Below are 26,676 nucleotides of genomic sequence, written 5' to 3' on the forward strand. Positions count from 1 at the left end.
AATCGGAAGCAGACTCCAAGCTCTGAGCTATCAGCACAGAGCTCAACGTGGGGTCGAACTCGTCCATCGTGAGATCATGACCTGAGCTGAAGTCGGATGCTCAACTGACTGAGCCACCCAGGCGCCCCTTGATGTGTTTTAAACAAGATCTTTGGAACTTCCATAAAATGGTTTGGTTAAAGTAGAGAGTATTTGGGCAGTAGTGATTTAGTGAAGGTGCTTTATGGTATAAACATCCTACAGAATAATAAAAAACAAAACAAACATATTAGATGGGAGAAATTGAATGCCATAATAATAACTAATGTTTACTGAGTATTTACTATGTGCTAGGCACATTACTTTACATGTAATAGTTCTTTTGGTCTTCATGAAAATTGCAGGCTTTTTAATTCTCATTTTATAGGTAAGGAAAATAAGGTCAAGATAGATTAATATGTCCAGATGTCACACAGATAATAGTTAAGAGGCTACTGTCCAACCAGGAGATGATGAAGTTTGAAGTAAGGCATTCTAATGAGTGTTAAGAACAAAAGGCAAATTTGAGAAATAGTAAAGAGAAAAGTTTATGGAAATTATAAATGATGAAATTGGTGGAGAGTGAAGGAAAGATAGGATTTGAAGTTGACTGGCAATTGTTCGGGCTACCAGTTAAAGTATACTGTTACTAAGAAACATAGGAAATGCAAGGGGAGCCTACCAAGCATACAACGTATGGTAGGGGTGTGTGTGTGTGTGTGTGTGTGTGTGTGTGTGTGTGTGTTTGCTGAGAAAAGGATTTGAGAGTAAATATAAGTTAATTATACATAAGATAAGAATTTCCTACTGAGTTGGAGATGCCTTTGGGTCAAACACATGGGAAAACACATGGGAAATATGAGTAAAGAATTCTTGAAGCAAGTGGCACTGGACTGTAGATGTTACTGAAGCCAAAGAATACTTTCAGTGGTAGTAATAAAATACCTGACCAATAGCAGCAAGGCAATAAAGACATTTAATTATCTCTTAAGACAAATATTTTGAAGGTGGGCAATTCCAGGGTTGGCAAGGTGGCTCAACAGCCCAGGATCTCTCTCTGTTTTGCCATCTTCAATATATTGGTTTTTGATCTTGGGCGTGTCACTCATGGTTGCAGCATGGCTATTGGCAGCTCCCCGAAACATACATTTATAGACAACCTTTAAAATGAAGAAGGGAGGGGCGCCTGGGTGGCTCAGTCGGTTGGGCGTCCGACTTCGGCTCAGGTCATGATCTCACGGTTCGTGGGTTCAAGCCCCGCATCGGGCTCTGTGCTGACAGCTCAGAGCCTGGAGCCTGCTTCAGATTCTGTGTCTCCCTCTCTCTCTGACCTTCCCCTGTTCATGCTCTGTCTCTCTCTGTCTCAAAAATAAATAAACATTAACAAAAATTAAAAAAAAAATGAAGAAGGGAATGGCACTGGCAAGGTCTCCTTGCCTGACTTTTTTGTTGTTTTTCTAATTAGAAGGTATGACCCTTCTTAGAAGCACTTAGATACCTCCCCTTAGGTCTCAGTGATTAGAACTTGATTCCTTGGTCCTCCCTGGCTCAAGAGAGTATGAGAAAATAGGTATAATGAAAAGTAAAATGAGGAGCACCTGGGTGGCTCAGTCAGTTGAGCATCTAACTCTTGATTTTGGCTCAGGTCATGATCACATAGTTTATGAAATAGAGCCCTGAGTCCAAGTCTGCACTGGCAGGACAGAGCATGCTTGGGATTTTCTCTCTCCCTCTACCTCTGTCCCTCCCCTGCTTATGTTCAATCTCTCAAAATAAATAAGTAAACTTAAAAAATAATAAAAGTCAAATAAGATTGTCATTACTGCCTTGGATTAATAATCATTCATCCCCCAGGACTAAGCATATTTTGTGCCTCTGCCCGAGGGGGCGGGGGGAGGGGGGAGAATCAGGGTTTTGTTCAAAGAAGAAAAGGAGGAAAATGGTCTTTTGGTAGTTTTGGATGAAGAGTAGATGAACTCACCCACAGAGAGCATTTAAAATTTTTTTTAAATTTATTTATTTTGAAAGAGAGAGAGAGAGAGGGAGAGAAACTGCCAGTGGGGGAGGGGCAGAAAGAGAAGGAGAGAGAAAGAATCTCAAGCAGGCTCCATGCTGGCAGTGCATAGCCTGACATGGGGCTCAAACTCACAAAACCATCAGATCATGACCTAAACTAAAACCAAGAATCGGACACTTAAACATCTGAACCGCTCAGGCGCCCCCCACAGACAGCATTTTCAATGAATGAGAAAAAAATGTTGAGAACAGACGATGAAAACCCAAGAGTGATCAATATGTAAAGAATTATTAAGAGGTAGAAGAGGATATGATGGGATTGAAGAGGAATAGTCTGAAAATGTCCACTCTCAGTTGAGAACTACAGGTCTATAGGGCCAGTCTTCAGGAAAGACTGTAAGAAGACAATACTAGGTGAAATGGTAAGACTGGATATCATTTGGGCAAGCAAGCTGGAGGGAAAGAAGTTCCAAGTAGTGTTATTTAAAAGCAAGGAGGGAAGATTTCAGATGTGCTTAGGCACACAGCATGTGCTCTAGTCTGGCTCATGTTAAAGCATATGAGTGCAAGTTACATTCTTTTGAGTAGGGGGAAAATCTAATCAGAACTGAGGGCTAGGAAGATTACTGGCCATCTGTGTGTTGGGTGGATTGGGGCAAGGAGAGATTGGAGGCAGGGATAACAATAATCCAGGGGAAAGGCATAATAAATGACTAAAGAAAGTAGGGCAATGAGAATGGGGACAGAGCAGGAAGGTTATAAGAGATCTTGTGGAGATGGAATTGGGAAGGCCTCGTGATAGTTGGATGTGGGAGGCTCATATCTTTCCCTCCTGCTTTAAAAGCTATCCATGATGGCATGAACTGTATTCAACTTTGGAGCCTGAATGACTGGAAGGTTGCTGATGGCATCAGCAGAAAGAAGGAAGACAAGACAAGCAGGTTTAAGAGGGAAGATTATGTGCTTGAATTTGGACCAACTGGCTTGAAGTAAAGGTGATGAACCAGATATGGGCCTTTGGAAATAAAGTTCTGGAGATCAGGAAATAGATTAAAATTAGAGGCATAGTTTTGTAAATTATCAGACTAGAAGTAACAGTTGAAATCACCTAGGAACAGAGTATAAAGCAAGGAGATTTAAGGTCAGATTCTGGTGGGATCATTATCTTGTCCACATCTAGAAGGCCTGAGGAAAAAAGAGTCGTGATCATAATTGAAAGAAAAGGACATGTCAGTAAGACTGGAGAAAGTCCAGAATAGCACAGTATCATGGAAGGGAAGGTTTTCAAGGAGAGAGTGGTCAGCTTTAAGAGTCAGGGTGGGAGGTGCCCTGAGAGACTGTAGAGAACTAGCAGGAAGATTTACAACATTCTTTCAAGAATTAGCTTATTTTTAAAAATCTGGAAGAGGGGCACCTGGCTGGTTCAGTTGGTAGAGCATACAACTCTCTATCTTGGGGTTGTAGGTTTGAGCCCCGCGTGGGTGTAGAGATTATTTAAAAATAAAAATCTTTAAAAAAAAAAAAAAAAAAGAACCTGGAAGAAAGATTCCATAAATTCTCCTCATATTTTTTTAAATTTTTAAAAATTTATGTGAATTCTATGTCACACATGGGGCTGGAACTCATGACCTCAAGATAAAGAGTCACATGTTCCACCAACTGAGCCAGCAAGGCACCCCAGATTTTTTCTTGGCTAATAAGTGATGTGTTTTTAATATTCCCGAATTTCTATTGTTGTACCTTCATTTTATATCCTTCACTTATTAGTCATGGAAAATGAGTAGCTGGTACTTGTTCTAAGGTGATTAGGATTGAAAGATTCATAGGAGATATGTGGGGCATACACAGGAAGCCTCTAATGCTGGGCACTGTGCATGTATTAACTTGTCTCTCTCTCTTATACTTCCAAATGAACTGCTCCTTTTTTTATATTAGTGATTAGAAAAAAATCAATCTGAGTTTCAGAGAGATTAAATAACCTGTGAAAGTTTGTACATTACAAATCAGTGCAACTGGGTATACAAATTCAGATCTGCATCTAAAGCCGGTGATTTTCCCCAATCTGTGTCATCCCTTTGTTTGATGATTATTTATTAAATAGCTCCTCAGTCTTCTCTTAACTTACTTTGGATGTTGCTCTAGGATTAGGCTTGAGTCCGATTTGTTCTTTGAGGGACCTAAATAAAGAATCAAACTAAGGGGCGCCTGGGTGGCGCAGTCGGTTAAGTGTCCGACTTCAGCCAGGTCACGATCTTGCGGTCCGTGAGTTTGAGCCCCGCGTCAGGCTCTGGGCTGATGGCTTGGAGCCTGTTTCCGATTCTGTGTCTCCCTCTCTTGCCCCTCCCCCGTTCATGCTCTGTCTCTCTCTGTCCCGAAAATAAATAAAAAACGTTGAAAAAAAATTAAAAAAAAAGAATCAAACTAAGAAGAAAGTGTGAAGGAGTTGTAAAAACACTAATCTTTTTTTTCCCCCCTTTGGCCAGAAATAGTTTATCCAAAGATTATTGAGGTATTTAGTGGCAGCTGGATGTGAAGGCTGCTACTGCTTCCATGTCCAACAAGAACTCTTTGGATAATTACCTTTTCCTTCCTTGGCTATCACCACTCCTGGGCATAAGGGATCATCCAACTTGGTTTTCCCCTACATTTGATGGGGCAGCCAATGCTCTCTGATAAAGTGAGTCTAATTTTACATGAAGATTAGGTTCTAGAAGATGTACAGTAAGGCTAAAAATAGGTCCAGTGGGTGTAAACTGTCCTGGAAAACTTTATATATTTCCCATAAAGTACAATATAAATGATTTTTGAATATTTAATTTAATTTAATCCTCTTAAATTTACTATTTGCAATTTTAATTTGAATATTTAATTTTTTTGGTGTGTGTGTGTACATGTATGTAATGGGATATATATATATATATATATATATATATATATATATATATGAAATATAAAAAGATAGAACTTTGTAGTATTTTTCATTTGAGAAATAAAGAGAGGAATGATTTTGTTCCCCTAAATTGGTAGAGTGGAATTTTAGAGTACACTTCCCTCTACTCTTTATGACAGAAAACATCATTGCTTTCTGCTAACTTTTTCCCAAGTCCCAGGAACTGGGAAAATTTGTGAGTTTCCCTTCCTCTAGATAAGATTTAGTAAGAATCAGAAGAGAAATTCTGCAAGTAGTTGGTATATAATTTTCATAATGATAACAACAATAGACTGTTCAAACAGTGGTGACAAAAAGGAGTTGAGCTCTCTGGGGCTCTGAAATCAATCTCAAAGCTAGTGTGGGTATGTTAGAACTATTTTGTCTCTTCTTCAAGTATAGTTAAAGTCCCTGCCTACAGGTAAAGATATGAAATACATTAAGTTTGGAGAATTCAGCTGCCTTTAGTATTTTTTTTTTTTTTAATGTTTATTTTTGAGAGAGAGAGAGAGAGAGACAGAGCACAAGTGGGGGAGGGGCAGAGAGAGAGGGAGACACAGAATCCGAAGCAAGCTCCAGGCCTTGAGCTGTCAGCACGGAGCCCCACCCAGGGCTCTAACCCACAAGATGCAAGATCATGACCTGAGACGAAGTCTGATGCTCAACCGACTGAGCCACCCAGGCACCCCTCGTATCTTTTAACTGTGACTTTCTTGAAGTGTAGTGCTGTTGGCAGAGTAACAATCTTGGTTGATGATGACCCTCTTCATTTGAAAAAAAACATTTTGGGTGTCTAGGAGGGAAGCTTTGGGAGAGTTTACATGTAGCAATGAGGGAGAACTGTGGGACCCTCCTCTCAACATTGGAGGGAAATGGGAGGGCAGACATAGCCAGATTGCTCTCATACTCTTCTGGATATGTTCATTCCCTAATTCCTCTTTCACTTCTACCTTCTTTTAAAGCTCTTTATATCACCTTCTCTCTTCCTCTATTGCTAACATCAAAAGAATCCTTAGGTAGTCATTGGATCTAGAAGTCATTGACAGGCAGGCTCTAGAATTGACACATTAATTAATTCTGGTCTAATGTCCTATCATGCTTTTTTCCCTTTTCATGCCCTATTTTCTCCTCTTAAATTTACTATTTGCAACTTGATTCTTAAAAGTAGTATGTTTATGGAGATAAAATTCATATATCATACAATTCATCTATTTAAAGTGTATAGTCCACTGGTTTTTAGTGTATTCACAGTTGTGCAATCATTACCACGATCCAATTTTAGAACATTTTAAAATTTATTTATTTTTTAAAATGTTTATTTATTAATTTATTTTTAATATTTGTTTCTGAGACAGAGACAGAGCATGAACAGGGGAGGGGCAGAGAGAGAGGGAGACACAGAATCTGAAACAGGCTCCAGGCTCTGAGCTGTCAGCACAGAACCCAACGCAGGGCTCGAACCCACAAACTGTGAGATCATGACCTGAGCCGAAGTCAGACGCTTATCCGACTAAGCCACCCAGGTGCCCCTAACTGTTTATTTTTGAGAGAAAGACATAAAGAGAGAGAGAGAGAGAGAGCTAGTGAGGGAGGGGCAGAGAGAGAGGGAGACAGAATCTAAAGCAGGCTCCATGCTCTGAGCTGTCAGCACAGAGACCCACATGGGGTTTGAACTCACGAACCAGTGAGATCATGACCTGAGTTTAAGTCAAGTGCCACCTAACTGCCCCTAATTTTAGAACATTTTAATCACCCCAAGAAGAAATTCTTTACCCATTAGCCATCACTCCCCATTACCATTGGGAACAACCATCCATTTTCTAGACATTTCAGAAAAATGGAAATCATACAATATATGGTTATTTTTGACTGTCTTATTTCATGTCTTATAGTGTTTTCAAGGTTAATTCATGCCCTATGTAAGCATGAATCAGTAATTCATTTATTAACAAACGATATTTCATTGTGTAAATCAGTGCATGAACATTTTGCTACCTGGATTAATGTTTGTTTTCTGTTTCCCACGCTAAAATATGAATTCTATGAGCATGAGAACATTTTTGTTGTTTACTACTTTATGCCTAGTATTTTGCCCAGAATCTGACATGTAATAAGAGATCAATAAATTTGTTGAATGATTGAATCATGCATTCACCTAACCAACATTTGTTAAGCAGCCCCTACACACATTTTTGTTCAATACTGGGATCTGTCTTTACAAATCTCCTAATCTAATGAAGTACTATCTGTGCAAACACATAATTAAAAGAAAATTGAATTTAATAAAGGCTATGGATAAAGCACAGTGCACAGGTTCAAGTTTGCTTGAGAGACTCTGCAAAGACTTCCTAGCAAAGGTTTCATTTGAGATTGACAAAAATAGGACATTGCCATATTGACGGAGAGAACACCTCAACTAGAAGGGCCATTAAGCAAAGGCCAGGAGCCTGACCTGAGCTGCTGGGCATGGGAAAGTAGCAGTGCTGTATCTTTTGTGCTGCGGAGAGGGTCCCACAGAGGATGAACTGGGCCAGCAGGCAAGGCTCACATCAGAAAGAATTCTATATGCTCCCAGGATTAAGGATTATTCTTCCAGATACACAAGAAACTGGCAAAAAAAAAAAAAAAAAATGGTTGTATCTGAGGGTGGGCCGTGGGACTAAAAATCAAGGATGGGAGAAGCCGAGGTTGGTAAACTTTTAAAAACCAGACATATGCTCTTTACATTAAAAACATACGTTTAAAATTTTCTGCTTTCGATGACGGGAATCCACCGTAGAATTCTGAACAGGACTTTCGGGAAAGTTACTTCGGGGATGGTGGGAAGTGAGGCGGGCGCGCAGCCAGCTCAGAGGGAGTGACAATCACGATCTATTCATTTCGTCCTTCTCCTTGGCATCCCCACACGCGGATGCACACTCACAGGCACTAACCGAGCGAGGGGTAACATGTGGAAACATGTCTGCAACACTGGCACCCCCCAGGAGTGAGGGACGAGGGCGGCTGGGGAGGGCGCTGGGTCTTACTCGCGGTGCTGGGAGTGACTCTACCCTCTGGGGGCGGTCTGGGGGAAACACAGCCTCGAGACTCTTCCTGCTGATGCAATCTGCTAGAGAGAGAGCCGGCGAGCTCCGCTGCGGGCGGACCAGTCAGCAATCTCGCCCGCCACGTGTGGCCGCCGCCGCGCCGGCCCGGTGCCCAGCCATTCATTCCCGCAGCCGCCGCCGCGCGCCCCGGTCGCCCGCGCCCGCGCAGCCCCAGAGCGCCTGGGACGCCCCGGGCTTGCCCTGCGCGCCGTTCCAGCGCTCTTCACGGCCCGCCGAACCATGAAGGTAACTGCTTACGATTCTGCCTGTGTTTTGCAAAAACGTGGGCATGGATTGAGGCTGCGATCCCGCAGAAGCACAGTTGGCAGAAAGGGGGCGGAAGAAAGACGAGCGTGGTTCGTTTCCACGCAGACGTTTCGAGTACCTTCTTTGTCAGTGGTGGTTGGTCGACTGAAGTCTGATGCTCAGACCTTCCTTTTCTTTTCGAACTTCCTTCCTTTTCTTTTCGAACTTGCTCACAGGATGTCCCTCCTCAGGCTTTTTCACAGCCGCATTTGTGAACGGAGGTGGAAGACTGCTCGCCGCTCCCTCCCCTACCTGTTTTGAAGTTTGGGAAGGAAGAGGAAGCTTTTTTCAATCGTTAAGATGCATAGGAGGTGGAGGTTTGGGGCACGAGGTCTTGGGGTGTCTCTGGCTGTAAACAGGGGTTTCCTGGTGGGTGTATGCAATGAAGGAGGGAGGTGCAGAAGCGGGGCACGAGGGTGGGAGAAGGGGGGAAAACCGTCTCATCGCTGTTAAAAAGCTGAAGGCTAGTCTTTGGCTGGTGGAAATTAAAGCTTCTACGAGTTACAGATCTTAGAAGCCTAAGGGCATTCTTTTATTAAACTGAGTGAGCGCCTTAATGGTTTTAATTCTTATGCTAATCAAGGGTAGTTAGCCTAGCTGCCTATTACTTCTGATGGTTTAGGTGTAGAAAAGAACACTGGTTAAGTGTTTTCCTGGTGTCTTATACGTTGGAAAACTTCCTTGAGGTTAAAAACAGAAGAGCAGCTTTTTAAAAGAGTGTAAAAGATGGGCACATAGCCCTGCCATCTGAATATATTGGAAGAGCTGTGCGACCTGAACTTTTAGGAGAAAGAAACCCACCTTTGAGCATTTTGAAGGAGGAAGATTGAAGTTACGGTTCTCAACTGCACTTACCCACAACCCGCCCCAATCTACAATTCCACTCTCAAGAAATAATATGTAAAAATGGTGCCTGTTTGGCCAAAAATTTCTACTGAGATTAAATAGGAACTGAGTGGAAACACTGTTCGGTGTTAAAAGGAGATCAGGCAAATGTGCCACAGTGACAAGATTTAGCAACCTTTTGCTTCCATAGTCAGATACTCTATTTCTGCGGTGCTCATTCCTGTCTCATTTCAACTGAAAAATACACTTTGATCACGTATGGGGTTAGGGATTAAAAGGTGAAAATTATGAGAATAAACACTCTTGCTTTTCTAGCTTTTCCCTGTCCTATGTGGAGCTGTCGTCTATTATGAATTTTTGTAAATTCATGGATATTCTAACATGAGTCCCCAAACTCCTACCTGTCCCTTTTACAAGGTAGTTTTATAACACAGGACACTAGAAGATATCCTCAAGTAGTCTCATATCTGTTTTTCTGATATCTTACTGAAATTGGGAAAGAAAAGATTGCCTTCTAGGCATGAGGTTCCTTCCAGTTTGTTTTTGTTATTTCAAAAATTTTTCACCGAAGTTTTGCTGTCATGATTATTATTATTATTTTTTTTTTACTGTTATTTGCCCATGGCACCAAGATAGGCTCTGTCTTTGGCACATTTTCCAGACGGGGCTCCCTTGCCTGGGAGCTTCTATTTTAAGATGGACACATGCAGCATGGGCAACCAAATAACGAAACTAGCATATACATTGAATAGGATGTGTCTAAGAATTGTAAGTACATATTATGATTTGCTGAACTAAGGTGGTGATTTAAGGAGCCACATATCTAAAGGGAAAGAGAGACAAGAGAAGTCATAGTCAGGGATGTGTGGGTAAGTGAAGGAAGTGAGAGGGTAGAGAGGGCTGTTTTGTGTGTGTGCAGGGGGCAGGTCCTGGGGCTTGGCAGGCAGAAGGGTTTACTTTTCAAATTCAGATGTGGCCCCTCAGGCAGAGCTCAGGGATGCGTAACCAGTTAAGCAGGCCTAACAAAAGGGCATTGGTAGCAACTGGTGGTGAGAAAAAAGGGAAAAGGGAGGGGAAAAAAAAAGACAATAATTTGTTTTGGTTAATATTTCATTTAGTGACTTTCCATCACTTCATTTCATTTTAGAACTACAGGGAGAAAGGAAGGAAAATTAAGAAAATTTTCCATTTGTATGGAGGAATTTCTCTTGCTCAATCAGCTCATTGAACCGGGGAAGGTCTAATTATTTGAAGTGGGTTTAAAACCTTATGAAAAAAAGTTGAAAACAGTCATTTGATTATTACAGAGATTTGTGCTGAGACCGAAAACAAGTTAGGAGCTGCGTATTTCCCCCATTGTGCTCATGAGTTTAGATTTTATCCCTCCGTTCAAGTCAGGACTTTTAGATCTGTAGGGAAGAAAAAATAATTTTTCCTCTACACCTTCTTAGGTTGTAAAACACAGATTAACAGGAGAAAAACAAAAAAAAGTTTAATCCCATGTGTACTTCCTGTATACATGTGAGATATCCAGGAAAAGTGAGTAACTCCACAAAATGGCCCAAGCTACCACCTTAAAATATCATCCTCAGCTAAAGACCAAGGAAAGATGTTGGGGAGCAGTGAGAGCGGGGGAGCCAGGTTGGGAAATTTTCAGGCAGAGCACAGTAAACAAGAGTAAGATTGCAAATTTAAATCAGTACTTTCTCCATTGGTAAGTTTTTAGAGATTTAGTTATCCTTTTCTTCAGAGAAGAGACACCCTGTACAGGGGAGGAGAGACTCCCTGAAAAATGGAGATTTCCCTCATAAATATGAATTTCTTTCAGAAAAGGGCAACTTCCACTCTGTTTTCTGAAATTGTCCTATGTCTGACACCTCTCAAAAATAACTGGTCCAAAGTAATTGTTATGCCAGAGGCATATTTTTAGCATGGTATATTCCACTTCCCTTGAGTTCTTTATTTCTAATATCAGGTTGTAAACCAGTGAACAGTTGGATAGTAGTGTTATTAACCTGAGAGGTCTGGGCTTATGAGTAGACTATTTCTGTGCATAAATGAAGAGTTGTTTCTAAACTCTGGCCAGCTTGAGTGTTGGGTTGGTTATATCTTTTGGGGTTTCAAATTGTCTGCTTCTTTGAATGGCCTCTTCTCCGTGGGTGTAGGAAGATGGAAATTAAGAGCTTTCTCTTTTTTCCTTTAGGCTTGGCAACGGCAACTCCTGTAAATAACAGATGCCACCCTGGGGAAACCCAGTGGAATGTTCATCCTTATGCCTAAGGGGATTTTGTTACCATATAATGGAGAGAATCTAGGACCTTCCATGATAGACATCATTATTTCAGGCATCCTCTGCTTTCTAAATGATACTAACATTCTTTCTGAGCACTGGAGGAAACTGGCTGCTCTGCTCACTTTACAGTTGTAAGTGTGGGCAGTCTTTGTGTTGTAACCTTATCCCCTCAACAGCTGTCCAAATGCTCTAAGCATTTAATATAACATATGGTAAACATTACAACTGATAGGCTTTCCTGAGCCTCTGTAGCCCATTTGGTAATACATGTCATGGCCGTTCAACTAACGCCTCTGAAATTGGATTCTGTATAAATCAACTGAGACACAAATGTGAGGTGCAACTCAGATTTTTAAAATACTTCCAAATTAAGCATTTGGGATGCTCGGATTTATAAATACTACTTTGTCGATATTTGCAATCTTTATAAGATCTAGTCTGAGTCACACCATCAATGGTGAATGCAAAGCCAAAGCAGAATCAAGAACCCCAGCGTTCAAGTGCCAATTGCACCTATGCTTCTAATTAGTTCTCTTAAGTCCACAAGCTGCATAATATTACCTCTGCAAATGAGCATTTATATTTTAAAAATAACTTAGAGGGGCGCCTGGGTGGCTCAGTCGGTTAAGCGTCCGACTTTGGCTCAGGTCATGATCTCGCGGTATGTGAGTTCCAGCCCCGCGTCGGGCTCTGTGCTGACTGCTCAGAGCCTGGAGCCTGTTTCAGATTCTGTGTCTCCCTCTCTCTCTGACCCTCTCCCGTTCATGCTCTGTCTCTCTCTGTCTTAAAAATAAATAAATTTAGAAAAAAAAATTTAAAAAAAAATTAAAAAAAAAATATAACTTAGAAATTAGATCACCTTATTAATGCAGCATAGCCCATCACATGAACATTTTTTTTCTCTTGTCATATTGGCTGTGCCTTTTTTTGTGAGAAAAGCTATTTTACACAACACTTCTTTTGTGTTCGGTGGCTAATGGGAGAAAGAAAATCTTAAAGAGATATTCAAGGTGCAAACATATAGAAAAAAGTTGAAAAGAGGGAACAGAGAAGACAAGCTAAGAAAAAACAAAAGAGGAAATTATATTACCACAAACAGTATTCCAGAGAAGTTGTACTGAAAAACACATGATTCTTTGTAATTGAAAAAGTGTAAAATACTTGTGAAATTCAGCTAGTTCCCTTAACACTTGTCTTAGAGTTCATCTGAAAATAATTGATTTCTTAGTTCTTTGTTGTGATATGTAGGTCTAAATATCTGATCGATTGCATTTATAGTCTACCCTAGTCTGAGAAATGTTTTTCCTATTTTAACTGTAAATGGCTATTTGCCTTAGGAAGCCCTAACCAGCCTAGGATGTAATTAGAGCATTCAAATTCTGACTCCTTGTATGTCTAGACAGAAGGGACACCTGTTGGGATGTTCTATGCCAAACATTGCCATAGATATCTCTTACGTGACCAACAAAGGTCTCAACAGAGTTTGGGCATGAGGCCAAGGATGTATTTGCACAGGATGATTGCCCAGCAGTTGTTACCATTCGACCACTACATTAAAGGGCGATTTTGCCTAGTACATTTTACTTCATTTTAACTGATTCAGATTCAAAGTTATATTGTTTTGATTTTAGTACTAGATGTTCAAGCATCTGAAATCACAATAAATGTTAGTTTGAGCTTCGAAGATAAAAAGTAGAGTTAAAATGGAGCTATAAAGTTTACAATGGAAGCAGAATGCATTCCTCACGGATTCCATGGTTTTCAGTGCTGTGAATGTTATATATACTTGCAAGGTGAGTGTTGGTGTTTATAGAAGAAATACATTCAAGCTTGAGGAAGGACTTCGTTGCTTAACTAAGATGATGCTTTATATTTCTGAATGCCATATAAATTACATGACATTGAATTGTAACCTCAAAACATTTGTATAAGGAAAGCATTGCAGCTATTATTAACCCTGTTTTAAGGACAAGGAAAATAAAGATCAGAATACTGGTAGTGTTTAAGGTCACAAATTGCAAAGCATAATGAGAAATTAGAGTCCAATGAGCTATCCATTTTACCAGTCATTCTAGCCTCTTTTGGGTCTGATAACATGTTGTAAATCTTATGGAAAGTACAAACAATCTCTCTAGCAAAATTTACAAACATACTTAGCAATAAAATTGTGTGTCTCAGTTATTTGTTAGTAAAACCAAGATGAGAGACTGATGGGAAATACTGAAATGATCTAGTTATTTAGAGCAGTAGAGAGCTATTGGCTCTTGCCTCTGCAATCAGCTGAGGTGTGAAAATATATAAAAGATCCACACTGTCCTTTGACTGTTGAAAAGTCCCAAGTAATCACCTGCCTTTAGCTCAAACAGAAAGGCAGTTTCCTTATTTTTTATCAGGATGTGAGTTATCAGTTTCTTCTTTATGTTTTATCTCATAAAGATCTAAGGTGTATAGTGTAGGAGAGGAATAAAAACTTTTCTAGTACCTTCTTAGGTTCTGTTGTTGGGGCCGTGCAAATTAGACTGACAAAAGAGAGATTAACAAGAGAAAAACAAGTTGATTAGCTCATGTAGCATACATGCACAAGAGAGAAATTCAGTGATGAGTAACTCAAAGTTGTGGTCAGAATTTGGGCTTACATAGCATCTTAACAAAGAACGATAAATTTGTAGAAAAATAACAAAGAAAAAGGCACAGGTTTTAGGTTTTCAAGTGCAACAGACTGGGCAGATAAATACATTTGGGGAAACTAATGGGGTAAGGTTTGTGTACGTCCATCTCACTGCTGACTGTCTTAATGCTGTGAAACTTCCTCAGGAGAGGGGATTTCTCAGAAGTGTCTGCTTTTAGTCAGAGAAGGGAATCTCCAGGAAGGTGTCTTTCTCCATCTCATGGATCTCCATTGCCTTTAGCTCAAAGTAATCCTTATGTCGGGGCACCTGGGTGGCTCAGTTGGTCTGCCTTCGGCTCAGGTCATGGTCTCACGGTTCATGAGTTCGAGCCCCACATCAGGCTTGCTGCTGTTAGCCTATTAGTCCAAAGCCCACTTTGGATCCTCTGTCCCTTTCTCTCTACCCCTCCCTTGATTGTGCTCTCCCCAAAACAAAAGCAATCCTTATATCAAAGTGACATATTTTGGGGTGGCACATTTTGATCCCTTATACTATTCATAGACTAGAACTTGATTTACAGAATCTGCACCCTAATATCTTTGATCTCAATGTAGTTTTGAAGGGTGTGCATGGCTGTTTTGTGAAGCAGGGTTAATACACAATTTTTTACTAGAGCTTAATAGTTGGGGTGCCTTGTTTTCCCATTTCTTAGCTATAAATTCCCCACTACAGTGCCTGTCAAAGGGGCAGGCATACAAGGCCATGTCCTACCTGGTGACCGCACCCTAGCCACAGATGATTGTAGCAAGGGTGGATATTTGACCCAATTTCAACCATCGTTTACTTCTTTCTTATTCTCTTGTCCCCCGTGTTCAACGAGATATCGTACCCTGCGGATTCTCTTTTCTCCATATCTATATGCTTTCTCTTTCCCATTGCTAATGTACTGATTTATGCTCTCATTACTTCTTACTTGAATTTTTCTCAGAAGTCTCTCAACTGGTCTCAAGCTTAATTTTCCTAAGGCACTATTTTGATCATATCATTTCTTCACTCAAAATACCTCTATGACTTCCCCATTGTCTACTGAATTTAGCTTAGTGCATAAGGTCTTTTTCTAATCTGTTCTTTCTATAACTTTTCTATCTGTGCACTCCTCCAGTCATAATGGGTAGGTTTGCTCTACCTCAGAATGAGGTCTTATATTTCCACATATTCCCTCCTAACCTCTTTGTCTCCATTTATGCCTCTCCCTGTCTATGCCCTCTGGCACACCCCTCACTATGTGGCTCACTCCCCAGGCACTTTTTGAGAAGAACATTGACTACTTTTAAAGGGAAATGAATATGGGTGGAAGGTGGTGGAAGGAAATAGTAGGGTTACATTTTGAAGTCAGGATATAAGATACTGATCATATCCTATAGTCTCTCTGCGTTCACCTTTCCTCTCCTCTGGCATGAACATCCTACCATCATTGGTGCTTGGTAGATTAGTTGAGCTAAATCATCTACCTGTTTTAGGCTTCATAGATCAGATCAATTAATCATGTTTTATACCTCTTCGTGTTGTATACCTTTTCAAACAGCAGTTACATCTTAACATCTGGATTTGTTCGGAGTCAAAGCTTTAGTTGACTCCCAAAAGACAAAGGTTTATAAAGACATAGAGAACAGTAAATATTTACATGTTTTAATGCCTAATTGACAGACTCATTTTATTTATTTATTTTTAAATGTTTATTTTTGAGAGACAGAGAGAGAGCATAAACGGGGGAGGGGTAGAGAGAGACATAGAGGATCCCAAGACTCTGCGTTGACAGCAGAGAGCCAAACGTGGGGCTCGAACGCACAAACCATGAGATCATGACCCGAACCAAAGTCCAACACTCAACTGACTGAGCCACCCAGGTGCCTGGCCAAACTCATTCTATATAGCTGTTATTTTCTGATTGACTTTTTTTTACAGAATGTCAGTGGTGAAACTATGTAGATTGCAAATAAACTGTAAACATAAACAATTTAAATGTTTCTGGGAAAATTCATAGCAATATGAACTGAATACCATGAAATTCCTAGCAAATAAACCCAGCAATGCCAGTCTGCTAAATCACTACTGTTTTCATATTTAGGCAGGTTGTAAAGGGAAGCTCCCCTGTCATATCCCAAGGAACTGACTTAGAATATTGAACAAAGTCATGTGTCTGGGAATGCTAACCAATTCCAATACTGTTTAACATGTTTTTTTTGTTGTTGTTGCGAACAATGCAGTTTTTAAGCAAACTAATTAATGCATACACTGACAAACAAATCCAACAAAAGAGGCACTTAGAGGCAGTGTTCATTGAATACTGGAATTTTGAAAGAAAAAATCTATTAGGTCATTTTAAGCATTTACTTCTGCCAAAGAAGGATTGTCCTTTCAAGTTTATTTTTCTAGCTTTCAATTCTATTCCACTTAAATATCTCAACAACTAAGACTCTTCAAATCTTCTGTGGGCAGTTCTGCCACGTAGTATAGTCACTGTTTAAAGTTTTCTTATAATTAACTTCTTTTTCCTTTCAGTTATATACATCAACCATTTTTGCTTGGCTATGCTTATCATTTGCCATGAGTCTATATGCTTTTAAAAAATATATAACATTATGTATGTCTTCATGACTTGGTTACAAAGTACAACGTTGTTAACTAAACTGGCATTTTCTTTTGCAGTAACATTAGAGCGAATATTCTACTAGTAATGTCAGTAATTCAGTGAATATATAGATAAAGGATGTCAATGAGGTTTGTGCGTCTTTAATAATTTCATGCATGAGTCTTAACATTAACGTCATCCCTGCTGGTAAACCAGGCACCTTCCTTCCTCTTAACCAATGTTACGAGAACATTATTTACAGTAACCCATCAGCCCGCCACTTGACTTAAAAGGACAACACTTTGAAGCTGGGAATGAGGAGTCATTAGCAGCCATATGAACTTAACTACATAATAGCAGATAGATTTAATGGTTCAACATCATTGTTAAGACTTAGCTTAATTGGAAGTGTCTTGTATTTACTTGTAAATGTGTGAAATGATGTATGAACAAGAGTATTTATTGCAGCATTGTTTGTAAAGACAAAAGATTGAAACACACCCATATATTCATCAGGTGTTAAAAAGAATGAGGTAAAAAAAAATCAGTAGAGGGAAGAATGAGTAAGCTCTTTCTATAGATAAGAGGAAAATCTCCATGAGCCTTTTCACTGTACATGTTTATGTAGTGTTTGATTTTTGACACATGAATTTATTATGTTCACAATTGAAATGAAAAAGGAAATGGAAATGCTGTAGAGTGAAATTAACTTGACTCTAAAGCTATTGTCAAGAAAATCTGAAATACTGGGTAGTTTAGCACAATTTGGTTAAGACCCAGGATATATACCTTGACAAGATATCTAAACGGTTGTATTTAATTTTTATTAACTGAAAATGATCCATTGAGAAGGCAAGTTAAACACAATGTGGACACCAAACTTTACAGTAATTGTTATATTAAGAGTATACAAACTCTTCTTCAAACCTAAAATGTATATATTACAATAATGACCGGCAAACAATGATTAATTTGGGTTTCATTTAATTAAACACTTATGTAGCTCTTACTAAGGCTATCAGGCTTTGTATTAGGTAATAGGCAAATGGAAATAGTTCAAGCATTATCCTCACTCTTGAGAAATAACCACTCGGGGAGAGAAATGTATAAAAAGCAAATGCAGTAAAGTATAACAGTTGCCACAATAGAAGTCTGCACAAGGTACAGGGGAGCATAACAAAGATTAGTCAGAGAAATCAGAAAAGGCTTTATAGTGGAGGTGAAGGTTGAGCAGAACCATGAAAGAAAGCCAGGTGACCAAGGGAGTAAGAGCATCTTAGGCATATACATGTTGTGCTTTTATCCAACCTCAGATTCTGGACCTAGATTCCCTTACCATAGAAGACCATGAAGAAAAGCATATCTGGCTTTCCTTCCAGAACACTGGTAAACACAGACAGCCCCCAGTATCCAGCAAACTCCAGAGAATGAACTATGGGAACTCACAGCATTGGCAACCTGACAAATGTGTTAAATGGGCCCTATTATACTTTTTTTCATGAAGCCCTCATTCACCTTCACTCTCTGTGTTTTCTGTCTTGACTCAACCCTCACTAGAACCTCCCACCCAAATTTGTCCATAATACCCTTTGCAACTCAGTATTAGCACATCCCCCTTCACCTTCACTAAATATATATTGATCCTTCTGGCCTTAGGTGAGGTCATTTCCCTACCTTCCACTGGTGCACCTTCTCAGAATTGGAAGGGGCTGATCTCCTTCACTATGTCCAGTGCAGTTTCCTGTGAAATCCCTCTGCTAATCATGCCATCAGTCTGTGTACCCTCTCTCCTCCTGTAATGATCATTGAAAGACCTCCTGGTTACTTTGCCCCCATTATCCCCTGAAGATTTTAGCACTTGGCTCCCAATTCTCTCTTCCAACCCAAGTCTTGTTTTCCTGTATTATTTCAAGGTACATGGGTGGCTCATTTCCCTTTTTGGTATCTCAGTCACTTTAATTTCTCATCTCCATTAACTTGCTATATTTCCCAGATGCAACGCACACCTATGGCTATACCCTGGACTTTTGAATGACATTAAATTACAAGTCCTTGGGTTATTTTTGGTCCAAGATATATCTGATATTTGTACAGCTCTCTCCATTTTAACTTCCTTGTGTCCAGTTCAAGTCACTGTCTTCTCTTCACTAAATATACAGTAAAACCTTGGTTGCGACCATACCTCATTCTGGAAACATGCTTATAATCCAAAGTACTTGTATATCAAAGCAAATTTCAAGAACTTTTGGCTCAGTTGTGATCATGTGACACTGGCATCACGTACTACTCCTATTGCAAGACATTGCTCATTTATCAAGTTAAAATGTATTAGAAATATTTGCTCATCTTGCGGAACACTCGCAGAATGAGTTACAATCCAAGGTTTTACTGTGTGTGTATGTTTCTTGCTCACGTCTTGCTCACCTCCACCTCCTACCCCTAATCTGTTCTCCATAGAGCAAAGTAATTATATCATCCATCTGCTTAAAAAAATTCGTGAACCCCTTTCAGTTATGCTTTGAATAAAACCCAAAGTCCCTACCATAGAAGTCCCAGAGGGATCTAGTTCCTCTCACCTTTGCAACCATACCTTGTTACCCCTTAGCCCCCAAACTTTTTCTTCAGGGCTTTTGTACTTGGGAATCCCTCTGCTTGGAAGGGATTGTCTTCCTACTCCTGATCTAGCCAGCGTCTTATCACCCTGCCAGCCTCAGACTGCATGTTGTTACCTCACAAAGACTCTCATGACCCCCTGTGATTCCCAGGCTTTCGGAGCACTAACTGCAATGTGTAATTGTTTATTGGTGTGATTATCATTGTGGTTTTGGGATTGATGTCTGACTCTCCCACTAGATCATACATTTCTTAATGGCAGGCAACATACTGCTTTTTACTACCATGCAACCGTACGTATTCTAATACCTGGCCTGTTATAGATGGTTGATGAGTGTGGTAGGCTCAATAATGGCTCCTCAATGATGTTCATGACCTAATTGTCAGAAACTGTATTATAAAGGAGATTTTGCAGATGTGATTAAGTTACAGATCTTGAGATAGGGAGATTTTCCTTGATTATCTGGGTGGGCCATTGTAATCACAAGGGTCTTTACAAGAGGGAGCAGGATGGTCATGGTCAGAAGAAGATGTGATAATGGAAGCAGAGGGGAGTGTGTGTGTGTGAGAGAGAGAGAGAGAATTAGATTTGCACATGCTTCACTGCTTGCTTTGAAGATGGAGGAGGAAGTGGCCATGAACCAAAGACTGTTAAGCGGCTTCTATGACTTCTAGAAGCTGGAAAAGGCAAGTAAGCAAATTCTCATCCTAGCACCTCCAGAAGGAATGCATTCAATGTGAACACATTGCCTTAAGACTTGTGACTTCCAAATCTGTAAGATAATAAATTTCTGTTATTTTAAGCCACAAAATTTGCACTAATTTGTTACAGCAGCATTAGGAAATGAATACCAAAATGATTTTGGTACCTGGAAACAGGGTGCTTCTGTAACAAATACCTAAAAATGTAGAAGAGGCTTTGAATTGAGCATTGGCCAGAGAGAATGGAAGAACTCTGAGGACCATAATAGACAAAGCAGAGATTGCCTTGAAATGAATGGACTGCTGGTTAGAATATGGAAACCAAAAGTGCTGCTCGTGAGGACTTAGAAGGAAGTGAGGAATAGGATACAGAAAATGTATAGAATCTTACAGAATATTTAAAAAGTCACAAACTATTGGTAGAAACAGGGATGTTAAAAGCACTACCAATGAGGGCTCAGGAAACATTGAAGAACGTGTTCACGGAAACCTGAGGAAAGGTCATCCTTGTTAAATATGGAAGAAAGCTTAATGGAATTGTGTATTATAGTTATGTGGAAAGCAGAACTTGTAGGTGATGAAGTTGGGTATGTAGTTGAGATTTCCAAGCCAAATACTGGTTTCCAAACAAAATACTTACCTCCTTTCCATTTCCCTCAGGATGATTACCTCAGATACTGTAATGCATTTATTGGACAAATGTTCGTAGAGTACCCACTATGTAAATATCAGGCACTGCTAAAGATCTTGAGGCCATAAGGATGAAGAGTTGGCAAAGTCGCTGCCCTCCTGGCCATTGCAGGGAAAGGTCATGTAACATGGTAGTTATGAGCACAAACCGGGGCCAGACTGTAGATGTTTTGAGTCCTGGCTTTGCTTATGATCGACCTCTGGCAAGTTATTTGTGCCTAAGTTTTCTTATTTAAAAAAAAAAAAAAAAAAAAATTGTGGGGGGGCGCCTGGGTGGCTCGGTCGGTTAAGCGTCCGACTTCAGCTCAGGTCATGATCTCACGGTCCGTGAGTTTGAGCCCCGCGTCGGGCTCTGTGCTGACAGCTCAGAGCCTGGAGCCTGTTTCAGACTCTGTATCTCCCTCTCTCTCTGCTCCTCCCCTGTTCATGCTCTGTCTCTTTCTGTCTCAAAAAAAATAAATTAATTAAAAAAAAATTGTGGTAATAATAGTACCTTACCTCATAGAGATGCTGTGAGGATTACATAAAATAACAAGTGTAAAGCATTTGTAACAGCACATGATCCAAAATAAGTCCTATATAAATAGTAAGTAATATCATAATTTACTCTCATATACTGGTACCAAATATTTCAATTAGTGGTGTAATAGGAAGAAAATAAAATGAAATGATGTTATAGTGACAGAGTTGAGGGGAAGCCAGACTCATTCATACTGGCTGGTCAGGGAAATCTTCAGAGAGAAGGTGAACTTTGAGCCACGACCTGAGCACTGCATACACAGGAAAACACTATAGGGTGATTTGAAAATGAGCATCCCATGCAGAGGGAGGAACAAATGAGATTTCCTGGGGTTTAGTGAGCCAGGGAGAAAGTTATAGGAATGAAAACTCCTTTAAATGGTGCTGAAGAGTGTACATTTTATTCTAGTGCAGTGAATGCCCCTGGGCAGGGGTAGGGAGAAGGGAATGGAGGGTGGAGGGTTGGGTGAGTGTTGAGCCACAGAAAGATCACATTTTTAAGAGTCATTGGTGAGTCAAGTAGTGTACTATGGTCACATTTTTTTCTTGCACAACATTTGCTTTTCCTGCAGTTATTGCATTATTTTCTTCCATTTATTTACTTTACTATGTATTTATTATGATTCTTCCCGCCTGCCCAATAGGGTTCCGAACAAAATTTTGCATAGGTCAAATGTCAGTTCCTCTTTTTCTCAACTCTTTTTCCCACCACCCTCCTTATTCTTACTCCAGTCTGTCCTGGTATCTTTCTAAGACTTCCCCTTAACCTCTTTTACCCTCTGTGTTAGGTCTCCAGACTTTTGGATCGTATGGCTTCCTCTTTCTTGGTTTACTTCCTTGTTTGTGTGGAGAATTATGCTCCAATAGTTGTCAAATAAAGAGCACAGGAGAGGTCAGTGTTTTGATCCTTGCATGCCTCAAAATGCTTTTGTTCTACTATCACTACATTGGTATTTGATTGTGAATAACTTTCTAGTTTAAAAATGATTTTCCATAAAATTTTAAAATAATTGCCTTATTGTTTACTAGTGTCCTGTGTCACTAATGAGAACACCAAGGGCACTCTTAACTTTTTTTTTAACTTTTTTTTTAAATTTATTTTTGAGACAGAGAGAGACAGAGCATGAACGAGGGAGGGTCATAGAGAGAGGGAGACACAGAATCTGAAACAGGCTCCAGGCTCTGAGCTGTCCGCACAGAGCCTGACGTGGGCTCAAACTCACAGACTGCAAGATCATGACCTGAGCCGAAGTCGGACGCTTAACCGACTGAGCCACCCAGGTACCCCAACACCAAGGGCACTCTTAGTTAAATACACTTTTTTATGTAACCTATTTTTTGTTCTTCCATGAAGTATACAAGATCTCTTTTTATTGCTTGTGTTTAGAAACTCTATGATGACATGAGTCCTTATCCATCCTAGGAAGTTTTCTGGTCATATGTCTTTGATAGTTTCTTCCCCTCTTCTTTCCCTGTTTTCTTCTTCTTAGACTTATATTAGTTTCATGTTAGACCCCTGTAACTGATCTTCTCATTTTTAAATTTTTTCTCTCCTTGTATCCATTTTTTTGGGTTAGGGGATGATTTTTATCAATGTTTTTCTTCTAACCTTTTTCTTGAAATTCTAAAATTTTAGCCTTCTTATTTCTAAGAGCTTTTAAAATTCTCTATTCCTATTGTTTCGTGAATAAAAGAATCTTCCCTGTATTTCTGAGGAAGTTAATTAAAAAAAATTTTTTTTAATGTTCATTTATTTTGGGGAGAGAGAGAGACAGGCAGACTGCAAGTGAGGGAGGGGCAGAGAGAGAGGGAGACACAGAATCTGAAGCAGGCTCCAGGCACTGAGCTGTCACCACAGATTGAACCCACGAACTGCGAGATCATGACCTGAGCCAAAGTCGGCCACTTAACAGACTGAGCCACCCAGGAGGCCCTCTGAGGAAGTTAATTAAAACCTATATTTTTGAGAAAATTAATTAAAATATTTTCTTTTGCTCTCTTCATCGCCCCTCCCTAACACCCATTTTTGTTTCTGGTGTTTTTTTTTTTTTTTGGTGGAGGAATTTACCTTTCTTTTTTTATTTATTTATTTAAAAAAAAATTTTTTTTTTTAACGTTTATTTATTTTTGAGACAGAGAGAGACACAGCATGAACGGGGGAGGGGCAGAGAGAGAGGGAGACACAGAATCGGAAGCAGGCTCCAGGCTCTGAGCCATCAGCCCAGAGCCCGGCGCGGGGCTCAAACTCGCGGACCGCGAAATCGTGACCTGAGCTGAAGTCGGACGCTTAACCGACTGAGCCACCCAGGTGCCCCGGAATTTACCTTTCATGTTAATAGGCTTTCTTGAAATATCTGGTGACTTGTAGCAATCTATCTAGGCATTAAGAAGCCTATAGAGAAGTTCTGCCTGGCTCCTTCTCTGGGTGTTTCGGTTATATGACCACATGGAAGTGACTAGGCTGTTTCACTGGAGCACTCCCAGATAATCTTAACTCTAGGTATGTTCTCAGGATATTATGTAGTTTTTGCAAGAAGAATCATCCAATTTGCAAAGGACTTCCTGCCAGTGTTCTACAGGCCCACCAGGGGTAGGGGACTACGAATTTCATCATTAAGTGGGTTTTCACTTAATCCCCTAAAAACAGTGTTTAGATTCCCTCAGACCTGGATCTTTTGTGCTCATTTCTTCCATTTCCTGCTGGAATCTGGAAGGGGTAGTTACACTGTGGTGCTAGGTGGGTGTAGAGACACAGAGGTAGGCGTGTGTGAACCTTCTATGGGTGAGACAGGATGTCAAATGAGACGGTGGCCTCCACTGAGGCTCTAGTGCTAAGCACAGAGGGAAAAGTACCTCCATGTTCCAAACAGACATGTTTGGTGTACCCAAAGAACTTTCTGAACAACAGCAAAACCAATTCTGCAACCTTGAACTTCTTAACTTATCTCTAATTTATATTTAAGAGAAGGCTAGAGATTGAGCAGGCAAGGCAGAAGAGGCAAATTTGGGGAGAAAAAATTATTGGCCAAGCAAGGTGTGTTTGCCATTTCCCCTTCTTTATTTACCCCAGAGGAGGGAGGGGGTGATATTCTCATCTCTCCAACAGAATACTTACCAAACACTCTGTGAGGAGATTTGTGGGTTCCTTTGCCTTAAGGGTCTGGAGTGGAGCCTAGAGGCTCTTGAGAGCACTTGATGTGTGTTCCCTGGCCTATTGACTGAGATTTGACTCCTGAAACAGTCAAGGCTGGCTGATACTGCCTGTGGTGGGAGAGTCAAGAAAGGGTGTTTGTCAACACCATGAGCTATGTGGACTTTGAGGAAAGGTGCCATATTGGAATCACCTAGACGGAACCCTGCCCAAGAAGGCTGCTTGCTGGGGCAAGGAGAGCCCAGCTATTGGAGGCTCTGTAGGGCATAATGCCAGAGCCAGAGCTGAAGGAGCATCATTAGTGAGGCAGAGCATGTATCTTTGCAGTAGGGAGCTGCAGGGCAGAGGCCTTCTTTGGTGGTGGGGATAAGGGAAGAAGGGTATGTGAAGAATCCATAAATGCTCTGTGATGCACATATATATATATATATATATATATATATATATATATATATGCGCACACACACACACACACGCACCACATCTTTATCCATAATTTGGCTATTGTTGATAGTCCTGCTATAAATATTAGGATGTTTTGAAGAGTTCAGGCCAGTTTTTTTGTAGGGTGTCCCACATTCTAGATTTTGCTTGTTATTGCTTTATTAGATTGAGATTGAACCTCCTGGTAAGAGGTAAGAATACCACCAAGGTAAGATTGTATACTCCTCATTGCCTCACATCAGGAGACACACAGTGTTTGTTGGTACCTCCATTAGTCATGTTAAATTTGGTTATTTGGTGAAAGTGATGCCCAGCATCTCTCTCCCTTGTAAAGGGGCATTCCCCTCCTCCCCTTTTAATTAACATGTAATTAGTGCATGATACTTTGAGACTGTGTAAATACCCCAGTCTGCAACAACTTTTCATTTGATGACCTTAGTATCCTGTAACTGGTCTAATTCTATCATTCTCAGCGTCAATCAGCTGACATTCTGGTATAAAGAAAAGGTTTCCCTTTCTCTCCCTTCTCTCTCATTATAATTTGTTATTGTTATTTTCTTACAAGTTATTAAGAATTATTCACAATATTTTCAATAAATTGATGGCAATTTATGGTCTTCTCCATCTAGAAAAGAGGAAATGAGAAAGTAAGTTACCAATACACTTGCTTGAAATTGTCTAGTGCTCGAATCATGCCATCATACAGACTAAAAAGCTATCTGTGAAAAATCAACTTGGATTTTGTTTGTTTTGCAATAAGATCTGACAGCAGCTGAGTAAAAATTAAACAAATTGATCAGGATCGTCACTGATTACAGAAATAGATGGGGACTGCCCACACTACTTTCTACTGTAGTATTCATTAAGTGCCCCCATATAGTCTGAAGGCCTGGGTTCTAGTGTCAGCTCTGCCTCATTCTGGGCCTTTTATTCTGGTCAAGGCAGCCTTCCTGATACCCAGTTTGGGTATCTCTAAAGTGAACATAAGAAATATACTTGAATCCTTCATGTCTCCTTCCCTCAAAGACAGCTCCTCTCTTCTGCGTCTCCATGGTTAATCAAGGCCTCTCAGTCTATTCCCATGCAGAAGAGAGTTAATGAAGCAGGCCTGAGAATGCCAGTCTTGGAAACGTCTGTTTGCAGGGTTGGCCCTTGGCTGTTGTCTAGGAACTTGGATTTTGAGAGCATTCCCACAATTCCCCGATAAGGGTTCACTGTGCCTAAACTATTTGTACAAACAATGTGGTTTTTACTGAACATCTGCTTTCCTTCCAGGAGTGTGAAATTTTGGTATGTGCTAGGTAGAAGGTGCTTACGTGACCAGCCCCCAGTAAAGACCTTGAGCACCGAGTCTCAAATGTGTTTCCCTGGGAGACAGCACTTCACATGTGTTTGTGGTAGAGCCCCTCCCTAAGGAATGCAGTGAAAACCTCAAGACAAGGGAAGGCAACCTGGCTATGTGCGTGTGCACATTTGTCATGACTCCGTAACATAGAGCGCCTCTTCAGATTGTATGTTACCGTAGACTGGAGACAAAGGAGCCAAAACTGTACGAAAGGCCACCAACCCCTGTTGCACTTAGGGCTCAGCCTTTTGGGGTCTTTGCCCACTGAGCCCGTGCTGGCACGAATAAAGCTGCTTCATGGAAAGAAAAGCCTCAGTGTCCCCACCCTCTTTGTGTGAGTCGCTGCTGCCCATTGTCTCAACTTGTTGCTGGAGGAATGAGGAGTGTTCTGTGTGATTCCCCTGGAAGAGGACTCTTGGACGGTTGTGCCTGGCTTCCTCTGAAATTTGTCCCACATGCCTTTACCCTTTGCTGATT

General features: G+C 40.5%; 1 protein-coding gene across 1 annotated transcript in view; it reads left to right on the top strand.

Annotated features, from left to right (window-relative positions):
- The first annotated feature begins 8,187 nt into the window (after positions 1 to 8,187).
- The window catches only part of BCAT1 (branched chain amino acid transaminase 1), a 106,471-nt gene continuing 87,982 nt past the window's right edge, over positions 8,188 to 26,676 (top strand). The window contains exon 1 of the mRNA XM_019452230.2: positions 8,188 to 8,295. Coding sequence (XP_019307775.1) covers positions 8,290 to 8,295 — 6 coding nt within the window. The 5' untranslated portion in view covers positions 8,188 to 8,289. The remainder of the gene's footprint in view (positions 8,296 to 26,676) is intronic.

Source organism: Panthera pardus, unplaced genomic scaffold (assembly GCF_024362965.1).
Source record: "Panthera pardus isolate Hobbes unplaced genomic scaffold, ASM2436296v1 HiC_scaffold_6, whole genome shotgun sequence".
In the NCBI taxonomy this organism is placed as follows: Eukaryota; Metazoa; Chordata; class Mammalia; order Carnivora; family Felidae; genus Panthera; species Panthera pardus.